General features: G+C 39.6%; 1 protein-coding gene across 1 annotated transcript; it reads left to right on the top strand.

Moving 5' to 3' along the window:
• Positions 1–1,271: 1,271 nt before the first annotated feature.
• On the top strand, positions 1,272–19,575 carry ugt8 (UDP glycosyltransferase 8). Its single transcript, XM_041037236.1, has 6 exons — positions 1,272–1,434; positions 5,858–6,687; positions 10,330–10,472; positions 14,881–14,957; positions 15,889–16,108; positions 16,329–19,575. The coding sequence occupies exons 2-6, from the start codon at positions 5,860–5,862 to the stop codon at positions 16,708–16,710; spliced, it is 1,650 nt and encodes a 549-aa protein (XP_040893170.1). The 5' UTR covers positions 1,272–1,434; positions 5,858–5,859; the 3' UTR covers positions 16,711–19,575.
• The last annotated feature ends 314 nt before the right edge of the window (positions 19,576–19,889 follow it).

Here is a 19,889-nt window from a genome sequence, read left to right as displayed (position 1 = left end):
AACTACACACATTATGGCTCTGCTCTCCAACCCCCACCCACCCTTACATTACTTTGCATCCCCCTTCGGTTTAAGTGTGTGTTTACCATGTAAACAGACCTGTTTCTCTGTGTGACAGTTAAGTCCCCAGCGTCAGCGTAATTGCAATGAACTCACTCTTTAAATTCTTTATCTCCACCTCTTTTCTGCTTGATAAGCATCAGTCCTCTTTGGACTGTTTGCGGGTGGGGAGTTAACCCATCCCCCTTTCCTGACCTTCCCCGTAGGTGTTTTGAAACAGCACAACAGCCTCTTCTGCGTCAGACCTACACTACAGGGTATGCATAATGTGATTGTGTTGTATTTCTATAAATAAAGGAGTTAGTGGGTGAATGAGGACTAAGCTGTCATCACACATTCTTCACAAACATTAGCTGAAAGTGGCATTTCTGTTGATACTGAACATTCACTAGGGCAGATGGTGTCATAATGTGACTCAGCACAACAGTTTACTGCAGATAGCTAATTATCCCGCTGATTATAAAGATGTATTACAAAGCATTTTTACCAATATGGTTTAGTAGAACAGAGTGCTGAATTCCAGCACCATCAGGAACTTTATCTGCCAGCCCTCAGTCATCAATCTTTTAGAAGCACACACACACAAAAGGTGAGTGGGGGAACTTAGACAGACAGACAGACAGACAGACAGACAAACTAACAGACTTGCCGTATATTTACATAAAGTAAAACCAATGAGCTTTTGTTAATGGATTAACAACATTTAACTGCATTATTACTGAGTGCTGGGAAGTGAGCATTTTGGAAATGTTTTATACTAACTAAAAGTATTGAAATTCATAAATTATCCACTCATCTCAAGAAGTAATCAATAGAATAACCGGCAGCTGCAAGCGACACTTGAAGATACATTTCATTCAAGTTTTTCCTGTCCTTCAGAGACACTTTCTTCCTATAACTGAATCCCTATGAGATCAATTAGCAGTTTAATCCAACATATATGTATCTGACAGAGAAATGTGTTCAGTTGTTGGCCTCCTGTATCTGTCCAAACAACACCCATGACACTCATCCAAACTGCTGACAGTATCAACACGGATGGAGTCACTTGTAGCAGAGGCAAAGTACCTGTATGGTCCTATACTCTCCACCCTAAGTACCCGCCCCCTCCCCCTCAGCCACTCCCTTCCTGTCCATCTTGCAACGTCGCATGTCCTGCCTCTCACCGCCACTGTGAAAGGCGCTGTGACTTTAATGTTGCTTCTGCCCGTCCTCGAGACCCGGGAACCCTTTTTACTTTACAGACGTTTTTTTTTTGCTTCCTCCAAGTCCTCATCACTTTTCAGGTTTTTATCTCCCCGACACTTTAGGACTACTGCAGCTTCATCCCTCCCCCTTTACACACGTCTCCTGAGCAACATTCAAGTTAAAAAGGTAAGCCTCAAACAAGCGAGCTAAGTGCGTGCCCCAACAGGTGCAGCGTAAACTCAGCCAGGTTTACTCAACAATATGCTCTTCTTCATTCTTCTTTATTTATTTTTTCCCCCTGCGGCTATAGTTTAATACATGTAAGCTGATATTTGTGAAGTTGCCAGTAGAGAACTCTTCCGTGCTACCTGGCTGGTTTTACTGAAGCTCAGGTGCGACAGCCGAAACCCCCCGAGACGCAGGTGTAGCCAGGTTGCTGTGTTGCGTTCACGTCCTCTGTGAATTATCCCTAACGAAAATCACTATGGGCGATCAATTGTCAAGGCGATTAATTGTGAATTCAGTAGTGGATTGAATTTGCCGTTATCTTCTGCAGCATCCCTCTGGCAGTCTTAAATGGATTTTGTTAGGCCACAGTCTGAGTTTTTTTTTTTTTTTTTTTTTTGTCTTTTTCACCCTTGACACATGCACAAGATTTTTTCTTCGGTGTGCCTTAAACTCAAGAAACGCAAAGACTGAAATAAAATGTCCGTCCTGCCAAGATACGCTGGCATGATATTTTATCGGTTTGACTTGTGATATGAAAATTGTAAACTTTATGAGTCCATTAAACTTCCTGAGAGGTTACAAATCATTATCAAACTCCAAATTATTTATATGACCTGTGAGCTAAGGTGAACCACACCTCAAAGCGCATTTAACCTGCATACAGTGTTTTACGATGAGAGTAAATACATGAGGACAAATGTTTGACCAATCATGTTGCACCAACGCAAAACGATCACCTGATGTTATTATTAAAAAAAAAAAAGTCCTGCGGGCGGACATCAGTCTGACTTCCATGTTGACTGAGATTAATGTCATCCTCCAGAAATTCTTTGTGGTATTGCTTAAACACTCAGAACGTATGTATGTACAATGAGGTGTGCCTTTGCTCAAAGCTCAACCTTATTATAAGGAATAAAAGGATAAATCCACCTAGATTGAGAAGGTCTGCCATACTTGAAAAATTGTGTACTCAAGTATTACATTTGTCAGTGCTAATTCTCTAATAAATGTCACCCCAGTAATTATTGCTAGGGGCTGAATATATTGTCTAAGGATGTTTTACAGGATATATTTGTGTTTACTTCCTTTTTATAACTCACTACTTCCCTGTTTCTTTACTTTTGTCTTTGCTTTTTCTCTCTCTTTTTGCAGTACATTATCTTAATGAGATACTAAAACCGTGCTGTATGCTCCAGTCCCTTGTTTTATTTGTTTATTTGTTACAACAACTGCTTATTCTTGGAGAGAGTCTCACCCATTCCTGTATGTTGATGGTTGTGTTATAGCAGAAGTAGTATGGAAGGAAATAGTGTAGAGAGTAAGAGGTCAATGGGCCTGGGTAGAAAATGAAAATAATTTTAAGAATTAAAGAAGACATGTAATGTATTTGAACAGGATCGTGAGAAGTGTTTTCTCACCATGTTACATGGAGAAAAAAAGCCTTCATCTATAGCCACTGTATATACCTTTCTGTCAAGCTGATGAAGCCTGAAAAGATAAGGGCATGCAGAGAGACCATGTTGCCATTATAAACAGCTTCTCATGTGCCTTGGCATGGGAAAGTCAAGTGTTTTTTTTCCACTTTCATTCTGTTTTCACCAAAATTCAAGATTTAAAGGCTCTTGACCTTCGCTTAACTTTTTCATGAAGTACAGAGAAGGACAAAGTCTTATTTTACAGATATCACATCATTATCCTTAACCTTCTGTAGACTTTGAGTTAATGTGACTTTTCATGCAAACACTGAGATACTTTTATTGCAGATATTGAAATGCAGACACTAGGCCAAGTTGTGTGCTGGGATCATAGATGCCATTATCAGAGTTTGACTTTTGATATGATGAGAGTTGCATACTACAGTTAATAATTTCAAGTTTACAGCTATTGGTCGTTTAGAAATCAGTCTCTGACTCTGGTTTCCATTGAGCTGTACTGTATGATCTGAAAGCTAATGTGAACTGTGTGCCCAAGCCCTTTTGGTTTGTGTTTTTCTTTCTTTCTTTCTTTCTTTCTTTCTTTCTTTCTTTCTTTCTTTCTTTCTTTTAAACCAAAGTCTTACTGACCTTGTCTTGCCAGTTTTGTCCTTCAAGGGACCTCATTTGGATTCTTTTCCAGCAAATAGACTTAAGATCAGTTTATCTTGCTCCATTTAAAAGATATGGCACAAAAATAAACAGCTCGTGTGTGACTTAATATCAGTTCTTGGAAGTCACATCTCCCCTCTCATCAGGGTGCACTGAGCTAATGAACCCCTACTGTGTAAGCAGCAAGGCTGCTCCTCCTGCTGTGATAAATTAAGAATATCTTAGTCTAGATTATGGTATTAGAGAGTAATAATCAGTGTATAATTACAGTCTTTTGCCACTTTGAATGGATGAAAATTCTTTCTGCGGAAGCTGTAATTGGTTTGATTTTCAATAACAGCAAGCTGCGATGCAAGCCAGCTAATTTCAGATGATAACCGTTTTATGGTTGGAGTTTATAATAACTGACAACATTTTGTCTGTTGAAAGCGGTAGTTGGTTACACAAAAACTGCCTATTGTGTTCTTTTCATTCTCAGTTCTTCTCATGCTACTTTGCTCTTAATCTAAATAAAATGTGGCATTCAAAATAAAAAGAAAATTAGATGCAATTGTTGGAGTCTGATTGTAAGTAGGACAATCAGGAAGTAAGAAGTAAAAGAAGAAGTAAAAATCAGTATCATAATATTAATAAATTATGACCTATATATCACAATTTGGTACGTTACCGTAATTAAATAAAAATACTGAAATTGATGTTCAGCGCAATAAACTGCATTCCATGGTCATACATTAGATCAGAGAGAATTGTGTATTTATAAAAATCAAAGCTTGTATGAATTTTAGTTGTGTTTAATTACAGTTTTCTAGCAATAATAATCAAAGCTTTGGACAAAGTTATGGTGTCCAAATTAATCACAGTATTACACAATGAATGTCAATTGTAACTGTAGATTTTGCCTAGCTATAAGTTCACACAGTTGTCTCATTTAATAATAATGTTTCATAACATATAACAGCATCGAACAGCCGATTTTGTTTTTCATCCCTTCTTTGTCTTCACCCAGATCTACCCATCGTTTCGTATCCTTTAATTCTTTTAATCCAGATAATTTACTCAGCCCTCCCTGTGTGCACAGTAACCAGACTCCATTGTTAGTAACTTAAGTCATGACGCATCCCAGCGGCTGGTTTCTATAGTTACCGTCAACAGTCTGGACTGAGAAGTGTTTGTAACGATATCCTCAAGACAATGCTAAACAAAATGGTGGCCACGTTGATTCCTCTTCCTGTCAGGCCACAGCTGTTTGTGGAGAGAAACTCCATATTGTGGACAAGCAGGTGGTTGATATACCATATAATCCTGCGTAGATGCTATCAGGAGATTGACAGCAGAAACAAAATGGGCTATGCCATTTGATATAGATTCAGATGCAATGGTAACTGACAGGAGAACAGTTATACAACATGATTCAAGCCCTTGTACAGCGATTTCTTCTGGCTTTGTATGATGGACTGGTAATCTACTTGTTTTTGGCCATGGCTTTGCTTTTTGCGTTGCTTACTTAGCTCCTTTATGTCCCAGTCCAAAGTCACAATGACACTTTTGCTTGTGGAATGGGATTTCATATATATTTTCCTCCAAAGGTCACTGCACTCCTTAAGGAGTAACACCCTGTGGAAGGAGAGTACAAGTTAGTCATTCTAGATTAAAACAAAAAGCTGCATAATTGAAGGCTCTCCATAAAGAGGTTTCCACTGTTGATGATTAATCTAACTAAAAGGGAGAATGAGTGTAGGCATATAGGGCACAGGCTATGGCATGGCGGAATGATAATGGTTCATTGTGTTTGTGTTTGTGAATAGAGCGGCTGGAGGTTTAGAATGACGTTGGTGCTGCCCACACCATGTCAGTGACGGCTGTGCACAGTGAGGAGGGATGAAGGGGGGCAGTTGAAATATGGAGAAAGAAAGGCGAAGGTTAATTAGGACAGGTAAACTACTGTGAATGAAACTTGTAAACAAGAAGCTGAGAACCTGCATTCTCTCAATACTCACCTTCTCTGAGTCTTGGTCAGGAATTTTTCTGATCAATAATTTTATGTCAGGTTTATCTCTGAAGAAGTAAGACATATGGTATTTGGCCCCAATCGCCCATGTGATTCCCAGTATTAAATGTATAATGTATGATGTATGATAAATGTATCTAACGCAGTCCAAAGTCAGCAATCTAGGATGTTTCTGTACCAGTGGAGCAACACTGATTAATATCTGTATTATTACATAACTTTTTGAATACTGTCTTCTTTATTTCAATTTCATGCTGTGCTAACATTGCTCATTTCATTGTTATTTCAGCCATGCTACTGCCTTCGTCACTACTCATCCTCCTTGGCCTCCTCAGTTGGAGTCCCAGCGCATCCTGCGCTAAAGTGATTGTGGTCCCGCCCATCATGTTTGAATCACACCTGTACATCTTCAAGACTCTGGCCACGGCTCTGCACCAGGAGGGCCATGAGAGCCATTTTCTAGTTTCAGAGGGTCGTGAGATTCCCCCATCTCCTCACTACCACTTACAGCGCTATCCGGGGATCTTTAACAGCAGCACGGCTGACAGTTTCCTCCAGTCCAAAGTCAGCAACATCTTCTCAGGCCGTCTGACATTTCTGGAACTGTTTGACATTCTTGACCACTACTCTCAGAACTGTGACGCCGTTGTTGGCAATGCTGAGGTAATGACCCGCCTCAAGGAGGCCAAGTTTGACCTGTTGCTGGTGGACCCTAATGAGATGTGTGGTTTTGTGATAGCTCATATCCTGGGCGTGCAATATGCCGTGTTTAGCACAGGCCTGTGGTACCCTGCTGAGGTTGGCGCCCCAGCCCCACTATCATATGTACCTGAATTCAACTCACTGCTGACAGACCACATGTCTCTGGTCCAGAGGATCACAAACACTGCTGTTTATCTGGTGCAGCGCTTTGGAGTCCATTATATTGCATTACCCAAGTATGACCGGATTATGAAGAAACATGGAGTGAAACCTCAAGTGGCCATGGCTGACTTGGTGCAAGGCAGTCGGCTGTGGATGCTGTGCACTGACATGGCTCTGGAATTCCCGAGGCCCACCCTACCACATGTGGTGTACATAGGAGGCATCCTCACCAAGCCCCCTAACCCACTGCCACAGGTCAGTACTGAGAGACACACAGACAGCTGATAAGCATATAATGAGACAGGCAAAATCAGGTGAAAAGAGTTTTTTGTGTGGTATCATGTACAAAAAGTCTTTTGCAGTGTTTCCTCCTCTGAGAATCCGTGTGTCCTTGTTTAAATCCTTGGAGAGTAGGAGTGGTCGATACTGATAAAATCCTTTTTCACAGCGTGTGCGATCACATGTATCACATTGTCATTGTACATTGTGTTAAGTCAGTGCAGTTTCTGGAAAAATGAATTGAGAAATTTTATATGGATAAACGGTTAACCCACCAGCTACTTCTGCTTTTGGGCTAATCCAGCAAATTAAATACCTGATACACTGAATTGCTTCATCACATTGAATCAAAAGTCATATAAAATCCTAATGTGGTCATAATCAGTCCATTCATTGCTGATGAAGATGATTCATTGACAACCAGAGATGTTACTACAGTATAAACATATGGCAGAATTCTGATGGACAATTTTCATATCATAATATTTAGTAGGTGTCCTTGTGTCTGATCAGTTAACAGTCACTTATACCTGGAGACTAATTAATTTCTAAAATCCATGTTTAAATAAAAATAGGGTGCTTTCATGAGTGCTGGAACATAGAATGAGGGCTCTGTGCCTGTGGTGACAAAAGTACTGCAATACAGTGGCGAATTCATGGAAACTGACCATGACATTATGCAAATGTATAGCTTCATGGGAAGGATGGAAAGACAAAAATCATCTCAAACTTTAATGGCAGCTGGAAGAGCCTCTTCCTTCCTTTATTGTATTAACTTTGTCTGCTATTCTTTATATCCCATTCAGTAGAGACTAGTTGTTAATAGATGAAATCATCAAGACTTGGCTGCAACATGTATGATGAAGCTGATACTCAGTTCACATATAGTAACTGCACAAACCTCAGCTCATTTATTAACAGCCTGCCCGTCCTTGTATTGTCGCACCCCTCCTGTCTTAACAGTCTGATTGAGTTTCAGCATTTTTTTTGTCTACCCTTGCTTGTGTCCCATTGTCTCTCCTATCACTTGGTATCTCTTATTATCACTTCCTGTCACAAAGCGAGCCTTTATAGGCGATGCTGGGGCGAGGATGTATTTGAGTTGAATGGATACGGTAGGTTTTTTTTTTTTTTTTTTTGAGCAGAGAGAGGGTGGGGGGAGTCATGGAGAGCAGAGGCCGGTGGTGATGGGGGGGTTGGTCCAGCGTTCGAATGCCAAGAGCGCGGGCCGCTGGTATCTACTGCAGAGGATTTTGGAATGCCACTCCACCCAATAGGGAGCATTGTGCCGTGTTGTGTGGAGGGGGTTATAATGGACGTAGAGGGAGAACGAGGCCATTGTTCTGGGCAGAGCTCTGGGGACACTGAGACTCTTTTATGGGGTCACTGAGGCTGCGTTATGGGGACAGTAGGGTTGCGCTGCTGGGACACAGAGCCCAGTGTGCCCCTTAGGTTGCTCCGTGCCAGGGCCAGCCTTAGCTGCCGCAGCTGGACCACTGACCCCCCTCCCTCTACTTGTCCTCCGCTTTTGTCACTCCAACATGGCTGCTTGCTCACCAATCCACACCCATTGTCAGTACATGCATCCTCACTTACCATTCTGAAATGAGTATCTTACTATACAAACCACTGCTGCCATCCCAAATGCACATGTGCACACATACTCCCAAACATGAAAAACCAGTACTGCTCTGTAAAACCCATCTGTTTGTTATGACTTCTTCTTAACATCGTCTACCAAATTTTTGATCAGCTAATGACAGACTGTCTTACCATCCAGTAGTCCCACCCTACAGCCTGTTCCTAGAAGCAGGTTTGCTAGGTAATGTAGACAAGTCCTTCGAGTATAACCTAGAAGAGGTCTCCTGCTTCCAAGAACAACGCCCTGGAGGAGGAGGAGGATACTATTGTCTTATTTTTTCCAAAGGCACGTCCTGTCTCTAGTTTTTGCTGCGTCAGTGCAGCTGTCAGTTGGAAGAAAACCCACTGAGAACCACAGGCTTCCTCTCGTTTAAAATATAGTTCTGATGTTTTGTTTATGGTCCATCAATAAAATTTTTCATTTTGATAAACCTCAGATAGCATTCTGGGTAGTTAGCAGTTAAATATGACCTTTGTCACATTCAGCAGTGCTCACAGAGTCTGTTTTCTAATTTTGTAATTGCGGTGTTGTGTGTAAGGAAATGAGGTCATTACAAAGTAATATTTCTCATATGAATTTCCTTGAATTGCCTCAAGAGATGTTACCATATTTATCAGTGTCAGACTGTAAGGTCTCAGACCTTACTCAGTAAGGTCTGTTGTTTATCCAAAGTAACAAGAAAGTTGTTTCTAGAGAAACATGCTGCTTTTTCTCAGGTTTTCTCAGAACATATTAAAAATATTGGTGCTTATTATTAAGGTGAACGGACCCTTTCAGGAAGGTGTGGATGCATGGATTAGATGAAAATGCTTTTCTTTGTGGACTTGTTAACTTGTTGAACATTATGTATTGTCAGTGTGTAGGATTTTGTTATACATCTGATAGCCTGGCCACAGCAGGACTGTGAGTTCCAAACAAGCTTCACAGCACAGCCAATAAAATAAATCTTATTGTTGTCCATGTAGCAGACTTACAGTAGACATTTTGTACAAAACTAGGACTTTGTAGAGAGTTGCTGATCTCCTGGGGAAATACACTACTTGCTGACCTTATGTACATCCATAAATTATAAAACAAATTGCAGTAGATATAGAACGCAACCATAAGACAAAAACATTTATGTCACATTAGCTGAAGGATAATTTGTGGCCAAAAATTATTGTTCATTTCTGTGTTCTGTAGTTTTTCTCAGTTTATCTTGTTGAAAGAATGATTTACTTTGTCCCAATAAAACAGGAAATCCTACTTCCTCGCAGACCCAATGTGAGGACATCCAAGAATGTAGGAAGAAAATGATACTGGTCCATTAAAATTGGTGACTTTGCGGGCTATCAATACTGTTTCCTTAATGTTGATGTATAATGCATCACTAGCACATCCTTGCTTGAAGTTCTGAAGATTAACTTGCATATATTTAATAGCTTTATGCATTAGACATTAGACTCTAGCTTGCTTGATAAACTTCCACTGTGAGCAATTTTTACGTCAAATATTTTGAATTAAAGTCGTCTACATGGGAATGTTTTTGCAAGTGGTACCGGCTAGAAGATGAGAAATTGCACTTGTTAAGGATTTTATAATCTGAGAGTTTCTATCTGCCAGTTGCTTTCAAATTATTACATTGTGAAACGTTTTTGTCGTTCAGTGTTGTCATTGGGAAGGTTGTCCGGCAAAAGAGAGTGGGTTTTATGACATTGTTGCACTGTTATCTGTGAAGCTGTAAATCATTCACACTATGAGTGTGAAAGAAACCTTACTTGAATAATTAACATAAACTTGTAGGTATAAAGCAATAAAAACTACAAAGAAAGTTTATGTATACGGCCTATTTTTACAATGTCAGGTTTTTATCTTTATTGCATTTAAAGTAGTCTGAGGAGCTCAACTGTTAAGTTGGAAATTAGCAATTATCTACAATGTAGGTCATTTTTAATTTTTTTTTTAGCTCTCATTGTCTTTTTCTCATATTTCCACAGGATTTCGAAGCGTGGGTGAATGACACTGCGGAGCATGGCTTTGTGGTTGTGTCGTTTGGAGCTGGGGTCAAGTACCTTTCCCATGACATTGCTCACAAACTGGCAGGAGCCCTCGCCAGGCTGCCCCAGCGTGTCGTCTGGAGGTAAACTATCTGTTTTCTCACTGTCACTCACACTGTACACATCTGTCAGTGTGACAGATGTGATCTTTCTAAGGCAGTGAGCTGCAGGTTACAGTCCACTCAGCACTGAGGGGATGTTAGAGGATGTAGTGTGTATAAGTTACGTTTTATGCGGCCCCCCATAATTAGCCATACTACTTCCGTTTAGCAACCCATTGTAAAATAAACATGTTGTTCCTCTATGACAGACTGCTTCTTGAGGCCGAAGTCCATATTCCCACCTCACGTTTGCTTCAGGCTATTATCTGAGGTCATGCAGTTGATCAAAAAGCACAGAGTAGTGGACACTAACCCTAAGGAGACTTTTTTCCTCTTCTGAAGAAACCTGTTCATCTATTGATAAAAACGAATTATGATGGCTCCGTATTTTTTAGCAGAGTCACATATAGGACGTGATTTTTATCTAGCACATGAGCTCAGTTAAACACACCACTGGCCTTTCTGTGTCTCACTCACAAACATTAAGATGGTTATGTACACGTCAGATCTATGTAGTAGGTTTTACTGTTTGCTACAGTGGCCGGACAACGTGGTGCTGTCGGTCATTTCCTGCAACCAATTTGAAGGGAAAATATGTAATAAAGTGACTGGGCTAATGTAGATATATTAATATCTAGATCTATATCTAGATATAGATCTTTATCTAGATATAGATATAGATCTATATCTAGATATATTTTTATGTATATTTAATTTTTACACCAGGAGGTACTGACAAGTAGATTTTTCTCCCGTCATGTCCCACTTAGTATGTATCTTGGTCACAATACTTACACTGTGTCTGTGTACTTAGTTTATAAAGCTAAACCTGTTATAGTATCTGTGCTTCCATGTGTCTCTCCTCACTGAATACATGCAACTGTGTGTGTGTTCAGGAGGAATTAATAACAAGAGGCCCTTCACAGTTATCTAAAATGTTTGTGTCTTCCAAGTGAGAGAGATAGGTGTGATTGAAATCTAATCTCTAGTAATCATTTACACAGAGTCCCACAGCAATTATCCACTGTCAGTGACCTGAGCAGGAAAAATACTAAAAATAAAGAGGAGTGAAACTGGGACTGAAAGATGAGACTAAAAGGTGTGATGGCTTGTTTCACAATGCTTTTAAAGTTTAACAATGAACCTTTTTCAACTCAGTATATTCGGGTTTGTGATTCATTGACCACATTCACACACATTATTTTTGAGTATTTTTAATCTCATAAATGTTCAAAGAATAATTAATGGGATATCCAAACTGACTGTGGTTACATAATCTTTATTAGACAACAGAATATGTGTACTGTATAGGTCAATCTGTTCTGGTATGTCTGAGTAGTGCATAACTAATATAGACTGCAGGATGAAAGCCTTGGTTCCAGTACAGATACACACATTATTCCTGAACCTGACTTTTCTATAGTTGTGTAGCTGGGTTAGCGTTAATGGTTTACATGTCCCTGCGTGCAGAGGTTGCCGGCTGGTGCGTAAGGTATTCACTTGTGCAAACACTCCACAGTTTACAATGAAGTCATGACCGACAAAATGGTCAAGTAACCTTTCATTAGGTGTGTCTGTGCCAGAATAATTTCAGTTTTAAAATGAGGTGTTTTTATTTAGTTTTGCTTTAGTTAGTTTTTACATTACATGTGAAAAAGGTTTCAGTTTTAGATTTCCTTTTTTTTAAGTTGTTTTTTAAGTAATGTTTAATTTTGTTTCAGTTTTAGATTTTAGCATTTTCATAAGCACTATGATTATAAGTTCAAAATATGTTTTTATTGACCAAATGAAAATAAAATACTGAACTTTCAATGATATTCACAATGGTCTTCATGGTCTGTCGAAGTTAGTCAGTGTTGTAGTCATTGTTTCAAGACCCCAAATAGCAAGAAGTCCAAGGATAAGTTACCCATTAATAGACAAACCATTCCTCTGACCTAAGAAAGAGACCTCAGAGTCATTATGTAAGTTAGACATGTGTGATGATATGAGAGAAGAAAGTAGAATTTTTTTTGTATTCCCCAAAAATAAATGTAACTAATCAGTGGAGGATAATATAAAGTTGCTATGAATAAAATAAAAAGAAATTATGTCTTGTAAAGGTGACACAGAGGACACATTTTTGCTCAGTCAGAGAACACGTCTGTTGACTCAAGGTAACTACTACTATCAGACCACCTTTGAAAAGGGAGAAGTATGAGCTCAGGTGCATTATGACCCCTTTTGTTGCATGCGGATCCAAAGCAAAATAGTCACACACAAACTGTTCCCACAATGTTTATTTAGTAAATCCTCATGCCAACAGTTTGGCCCTCTATGCCTTCATCCACATGGGAATAGTTTATGTTTGTGACTGCAGTCAACCCTTCTTGTCTGTACCATCTTATTTGGGTGTGTCTGCAGTATTTGCAGTTTTATTGCATGGAAGAGATTATTGAAATGTGTTGGTTTATAGATGTGGGGAACAAAGATTCATGGAGTCCAACTTCCTTAGCAGCCTAGCATGCTAGGAGCAGGATTCAACAGCAAGCAAGTCGCTATGTTACAGACTTTTAGAGGTGAGAAAACTCAAAGAAATTTAGCGGTTTGCGTGCAGACAAAGAGCTGGGCGGAGTCACTGGTGGGACCTAAGAGGATCAGATTGTGGTTGCAGTGTCTGTTTGTTGTAGGTGGTTGTCAAAACTCTTTCCATAGTTGTGGCAGTCTGGGTAAAAAGTATTGTGTTGTATTGAGATGCAAAATTTACTTTGGCACATGTGTGTATAATAATTTGCCTTAAAAAAATAAATTCAGTGTGTTAAATTTGAAAGGTAAATGAAGCACATTCTCTCTTTGTTTTAAAGCACGGACCTTTCATAGTGAGATATCAGACAATGGTGCTTCACATAGGTGTCTAACCAGGTCTACAGGTAGAATGAGACAATGAAGCAGGAGACTTTTGTAAGCCTCAAGACTTTGTATTGAATGGTTATCTGGCTTCCAGTGGCCCTTCCAAACTGAGAGGATGGAAAAGGAAGAAGGCTGATGAGAGGAACAGAGACCAAGCCAAATGAATCGTGTCATTGATAATTGGCTGCATGAATGTAGGCTTTGATTGGCAGGACAGTGAATTGGTGCTTTGTTGAAAAGAGAAAGAGAGATGAAAGAGTTTGAGTTAGGGAGGGAAGGAGACAGAGATGGACAAATGGGGGTCGTAATGTAGCATGCATATGTATTGTGTGCTGCATTTGTTGGCAAATGCTTCCACAACACACATTCACAGACACTGGCAAACATACTCACAATACTGTACACATTCAGCACCACAAGTAAAAGACAATGGGTTGAAACCTAAATCTGTGAGTGAATAAGCGAGGCCCTTCTGCTTTTTGTTTTTTGTGTAGGGGGAAAAAAGGGTTCAGCTTTGAATTTCCCTTTGTTTGCTTTCTACATCATGTAAATATTTGACTCCATTGATTTATTTAACCTTATGTGTATACATGATCTCGTGCACACACTATACATACATCTTCTGGTCGCACTATTTGTGTATGTGGGACAGAGATATGTAGGAAGCTAAACACAGTTCTAGTAAAGGTTCAAGACAGGATAGAACAAAACAAATTGAAAGACAGTGAAAACAAATCAGAGAAAGATAAAACATTACACAATAGTTAGACAAGAAGTGTAGCACTAGTAAAATTGTGGGACTAATGAAGGTGTATCTTATCTTATCTTATCTTATCTTAGGGTTAGGGTTAGGGTTAGGGGGTTAGGGGGTTAGCCCCCTAACCCCCTAACCCTAACCCTGTGGACAGAGCAAGATGAGTTGTTGCCCCTTGATTCCAGTCTGTGTGTTTAGCTAAGCTAACCAGCTTCTGGCTGAAGCTGCATATTTACTGTACAGACATAAGGGTGGTATCCATCTTCACTCTGATCTTGGCAAGAAAGTTCAAGAAAGCGTGTTATCCAAAAGGTCAAAGTATTCCTTTAACAAGCAAAAACTCACATAACAGCTATAATAAAGAGTACCTGCAGAAGTTGACAAGTTACTGATTTGACAAAGGTTCTAATAATGTCATTGCTTCAGCAACAGAATGTTCAGTCATTTAATGTTGTAGTCGGGCTGGACTTTATATAGTGTAATAGAGAATCCATTTCAAATCCGAGTGGTATGTGTACACTGCACTCCCACAGTCAGTGGGATTGACACGTTAGAAAAAAAAAATGAAATAACTAGTCACTCTGATTAAATATAACTGAAGTGAAATATGACTGTTTCATTCACAAATATCAAAGGTTTTCTTGGTGTTCACACACTGTTATGACATGATCTGCTAAAAAGTGATATTAATGCATTGCATTGTATTTCTCCTTCCTTCCTTCATTATTTCCTTCTATCCTTCCTTAGGTTCTCTGGAGTCCCACCTAGTAACCTTGGAAACAACACCAAGCTTGTTGACTGGATGCCTCAGAATGACTTACTAGGTAAGTGCGTTAACAAGATGCCACACATTGTGAATTTCCCATTCTAGTTTTCTTAACAGCAGTCACATTGGCTTAGTCAGTTTTGTATTGGACCATATAACTGTAACGTGTTTTATAACACTTGCGAAATCTTTGAAATCAGCCTAGATGTTTTGCTTTAACAGCCACTGAAAACTCTGGTTTCTTCATATCTCCGGTTCAAAGCTTTGACACAGTGCTGATCATTGATATTTTTATACAAGAGGTTGTTTGGGGTGTGGCAGAATAGGTTTTGTGTGGGAGGGTTCCTCCTATACCTACTTCATAACCACATTAGTAGCTAGAATGTGGATGTGTAAGCCATTTTGTGCCTGTCAGGAATGAGGAATGTACAACAATTTGGCATCTGGCATTGTATTCTGCAACAGTGTGACAACACCTTGGCAAGACTGCAAATGTGGAAACATTATGCCTCTCTGGCTTTCTGGTAGGTGTGTAATAGACATTTTACAAGGGTAGGTCACCAAACAATAAAATTTATCTTTCTATCTTTTTCTTGTGACTCACTGTGCCATAGGGCACTTCTTGGAATAAGATGGACCAAAGGGTTTAAAGAATTTAAAAAAATACCATCAGCTTCCAAATGACATTACCCACCAGATCCACAGAACTGTGAACTGGTTTTGCCCAAAGTAGCTCGTCAGCTCTTTGTATTTACAAAGAAGAAATAAGCTGCTGTCGATGCTGACTTTATATTTTATATTTACCACACTGAGTACCGGAAACCAAACTTTAAAACTACAGTAAATCACACTGAAGCTATACAGAAGATTTGATAGGGATAGCGTTCTGGTACATTGGAAATTTTAATTTCACTGTGTTTTAGCTGAACTACACCAAATTAATACCGCCTAACACACAAAATAACATCCCTCATACCTCTGCCTTATAGGCCATGCCAACACAAGGGCCTTCTTGAGCCATGGCGGCTTGAACAGCATCTATGAGGCCATGTACCATGGGGTGCCAGTGGTAGGTGTGCCCTTGTTCGGAGACCACTATGACACCATGACTCGTGTGGCAGCCAAAGGTATGGGTATCATGCTACACTGGAAGTACATGACAGAGGAAGACCTCTACACAGCCCTGACCAGCGTCATCAAAGACAGCAGGTTAGATTTTACATGTTCAGTCACACACAAATGCTGGGTATATTTTATGTTATTGTTTATCAGTGCCATCTGGTGACTATTTATGGCATCACAGTTCAGTGATTATATGGTGCACACATAATTTTTTGCCATTTTTTCATATGCACTTGTTAGTTGCCCATTAAGACTGTATCACTGTCCTTATACCCTTGTGTTCACCCTTTGTTTCTTCCCAACCTAGGTACCGCCAACAAGCACGTCTTCTCTCCAACATTCACAAAGATCAGCCAGGCCACCCTGTGACCAGAGCTGTCTACTGGATCAGCTACATCCTCCGTCACCACGGTGCCAACCACCTGCGCTCCGCCGTATACGAGGTGTCCCCCTACCAGTACTTCCTGCTGGATGTGATTGTCACAGTAGTAGCTGCCTTGGCTCTGAGTGGCTTTGCCCTGCACCGGTTGGTGCGATTGCTGAGGGGGAAGGTCGGGGACCAGAGCAAAGGAGGTGATAACACCAGGGATGATGGTAACATGGCCAACGGACACTGCCATAATGAGAGCATGGCCAATGGGAAACACAAACGCAATGGCTCCTTGAAAAGCGAGAAGAAAATGAATTAATATTTCCAATGGCCAAGAGGGACGAGGAAGAAGTTGCCCCAGGGACTCAGCTCTAGGTTTGGTTTAGAGGTTTTATGCAAGCTTAAAGAGAAAGCATCGTATGGGGACAGAGCAGGGCATCGGGTGCTCAAAATCTGTGTGTGTGTGTGTGTGTGTGTGTGGGTGTATGTGTATGTGTGCACTGAGGCAAATTTAACTGAAACTCTTAACAACAGCAGCTACAACAACACAACACCAATTTGGAAAGTCATTGAGGATGAAACACAGGAAAGACACATTGGAGGACATTGTTTCTACGTGTGCATCTTCTCTCCTGCATGTTCTCTGTTGTCTTCCTGCCTTCCTTACCACTGGAAGGCTGATGAAGAGGGGAAATCCTGAGCGCCAACCCCCTCATCCTCAGAACAAAGCAAGACTTTTGAAATATTTAGGATTTAATGTTTCTAACGGCAAATTCTGCTTCAAAATGTGTCTAGTAAACTGTAAATAGAGGACAAATCTATTTATTACTGTACAAATACATTTTAATTATGGACCTTTTGAACCTTATCTTATTTTAATTTATTTCATTTATCAGTGGTGTGATAGCATGACGGTAGATGTACACTCCCTCCACTAAGCCAACATCTGCACAACACTGCGTCCCTTATATTGGTGAAATGAAACGAAACAAAAACTGACTGCAGCAGTTGCTGGAAGCATACATAGGTCTGTGCTTTCTCCAGATACAACCACCCACAGTATAATGGTGGTCCTGTTTTCAAACTAATCAGAGAGTTGAAAATATTTTCCCTTTTCACACGGTCGTGCCAACCTGTGACTGCACTGCCGGTTTGGCCTGGTAGAGAATAACTGCACTGAACGCTGTTTGGCTCATCAGTGTGAAAAGGGTGATGATGTTATTATCAAAAGGTATAAAATATATATATATAATAATGAGAACTACTGCAAATACTGTGGATAGACAGGGCCAGGTCAGAAAAGTGCTCAAGCTCATCCAGTCAGGTGATCAGGGATGAGTCAGAGCGTTACTGATTTATGATTGTCTGCTTCGTCAGTTCCATGCCTTACTTCTGCACCCCCTCATCAATTTATTAATTAATAATGATTCATCACTTGATTGCCATTTTTAGTGCTACACTTGACTTTGTACATTATACCTCTTTGATTTAATTGTTGGATAATGTCTAACATGTTGCAAATGCTAGTTTTTAAATTACACTGCTCATTCAATGCTTCTCCTCTGTAAGTTAAAGTCTGTTAGATTTAGCATTTGAGGTTCATGTACAAACTAGACCGTGTATAATTAATATTAACTTTGAGTGTGAATGATTCATATTCTGTATGTGGCCTTTTATAATGCAAACATTTGTGTATGCCGTATGCTTGAATACCAGTGTGTATGTGTGCTTGTTGTTTTAGTGCCCGTGTGTTTTAGATGACTGTACAGCTTTAGCTGGAGTGTATGGATAAAATGAGGCAGATGAAGTATGTTTTAGCCCGCTGAGAGTCATGTAAAAACAATTACTGGCTTTTAACTTATTCTATGAATTCATGTCATCATACAAGGTGTATGCTCATGCAAAAAAATCTTTTTTTTCTTTCAATTCATTTTTTCTTTCCATCCACATCTTTTTTTTTTTTTTTTTAATTTTTATCACCTCATGTTCAATCCACATTATTTTCCTATTGTTTCTTGGCCAGCGTTAAGCCACCATGCCTGTTAATTCTAAATACCTATGGAGGGGGTTTGTAATAGTTCGACAAGAAACGTGAAATCCACCACTTCTACAATGAATAATAATGTGTCAAAGTGACACTGATCCATGCTGCAAAATTCTCTTTTCTTGAACCCCTGTCAGGGAGATCAAAGTACAGGGTGAGCTGGAAGGGTATCTTTGGAGTGTGTGGTCATTCGATATCTTGCTAATGGACATTTCAGAAGGGCAGGTGCTCGTGGACATAGGGCATAAAAATCTCATGAGACATGAGACTTCCACTTGGAAGGTTTGTCAAACCACCAAGCCACAAATACTGTTTTATTTTCCTCTATTGTTCCAGCAGCATCTACTGGACATCTACTTTTAAAAGTTGCAAATTGCAGCTGAATTTTGGCATCCTAGCAAACATGTTGTTTACCAGCTTAATAATGCCTCACGCACAGAGAAAAACAGAAATGTAAATTTAAAGGAATTAGAGGAAATGCCATCACTTAACCAGTAAAAGCTATTGAGGACTTAACATCCAACCAACATGTTCACAAATCCTGTATGATAATTAAGAGAAGCTCCATGACCTCCTTTTCTCTGTGAGCTACAATTACACTGGCACAGCCCAATCCAGACCTGCTGAAAACAGAGACTTTTATACTTGAATCATCATCATTATTGTCATTAACAAGTTCAGCCGTTGGTGGGCCTGTAGGTGCATCGCAAGCTATGACCAGGGTCAGGAGAGAAAAAAATAGATTTTTTTAAAATTATTTCAGTATTAATGTTGTTATAGCCCACATAGTTAAATGCTTCAACACTCTCTTATGTCACTGTATTTGCTCTGTAGTCTGACATGTCTCTGTTATTTTGACTTTTGTATTCCATCAACTAGAATACTTTCTTTGTTCTGTCTTCAACTGTACACTTGCTTGTCCCAAATTGTCCACCTGTTTTCATACTCTTAACTTCCCAGTGTACTCTGCAGTATTTGTATTCTTGTCTCGTCCCCTCCCCCAAAATATATTGTCCTCACTTACAGACTTTTTTAAAATTTCATTTTACTTTGATTTTAAAAATGACAGAGTCCTCAATTTTCCTGTCATGTGTGTCCATGTTGTAAATAGAACAATGTAAACAAAATACTAATGCTGAATAAAAATGACATATTTTGTTTGCAGAGATGATTGAAATGTTTTTTCTCAAAATGTGTCCAGCAAGACAAAAAAGTGTAAAGACAATCTATAATTATCTTTACTTTTGAACTATATATTTAAAGGGGAATGTGAAACCATGAATGAAAAGTGCAGAAAAAGTTGTACTATAATTACCAAAGTATGTCTAATCATGCAACATATTTTACTACTATTGTGAAATAGTTGTTGGCATGTTATCAGTACTGCAGTACAACAGTAATGAACAGACAAGCACATACAGCCCTTACAGTTTTTGAGACCCGATAGGGCTGAT

This window comes from Toxotes jaculatrix, chromosome 4, assembly GCF_017976425.1.
Source record: "Toxotes jaculatrix isolate fToxJac2 chromosome 4, fToxJac2.pri, whole genome shotgun sequence".
NCBI classification, from domain to species: domain Eukaryota; kingdom Metazoa; phylum Chordata; class Actinopteri; family Toxotidae; genus Toxotes; species Toxotes jaculatrix.
The sequence above is the reverse complement of the archived record's forward strand: the minus strand, read 5'-3'. Positions and strand labels throughout refer to the sequence as shown.

Coding starts and splice junctions, on each gene's coding strand:
- ugt8 (XM_041037236.1), top strand. CDS start 5,860: ATGCTACTGCCTTCGTCACTACTCATCCTCCTTGGCCTCCTCAGTTGG. Junction 6,688..10,329: donor CCCCTAACCCACTGCCACAG/GTCAGTACTGAG, acceptor ATATTTCCACAG/GATTTCGAAGCGTGGGTGAA. Junction 10,473..14,880: donor CCCCAGCGTGTCGTCTGGAG/GTAAACTATCTG, acceptor ATCCTTCCTTAG/GTTCTCTGGAGTCCCACCTA.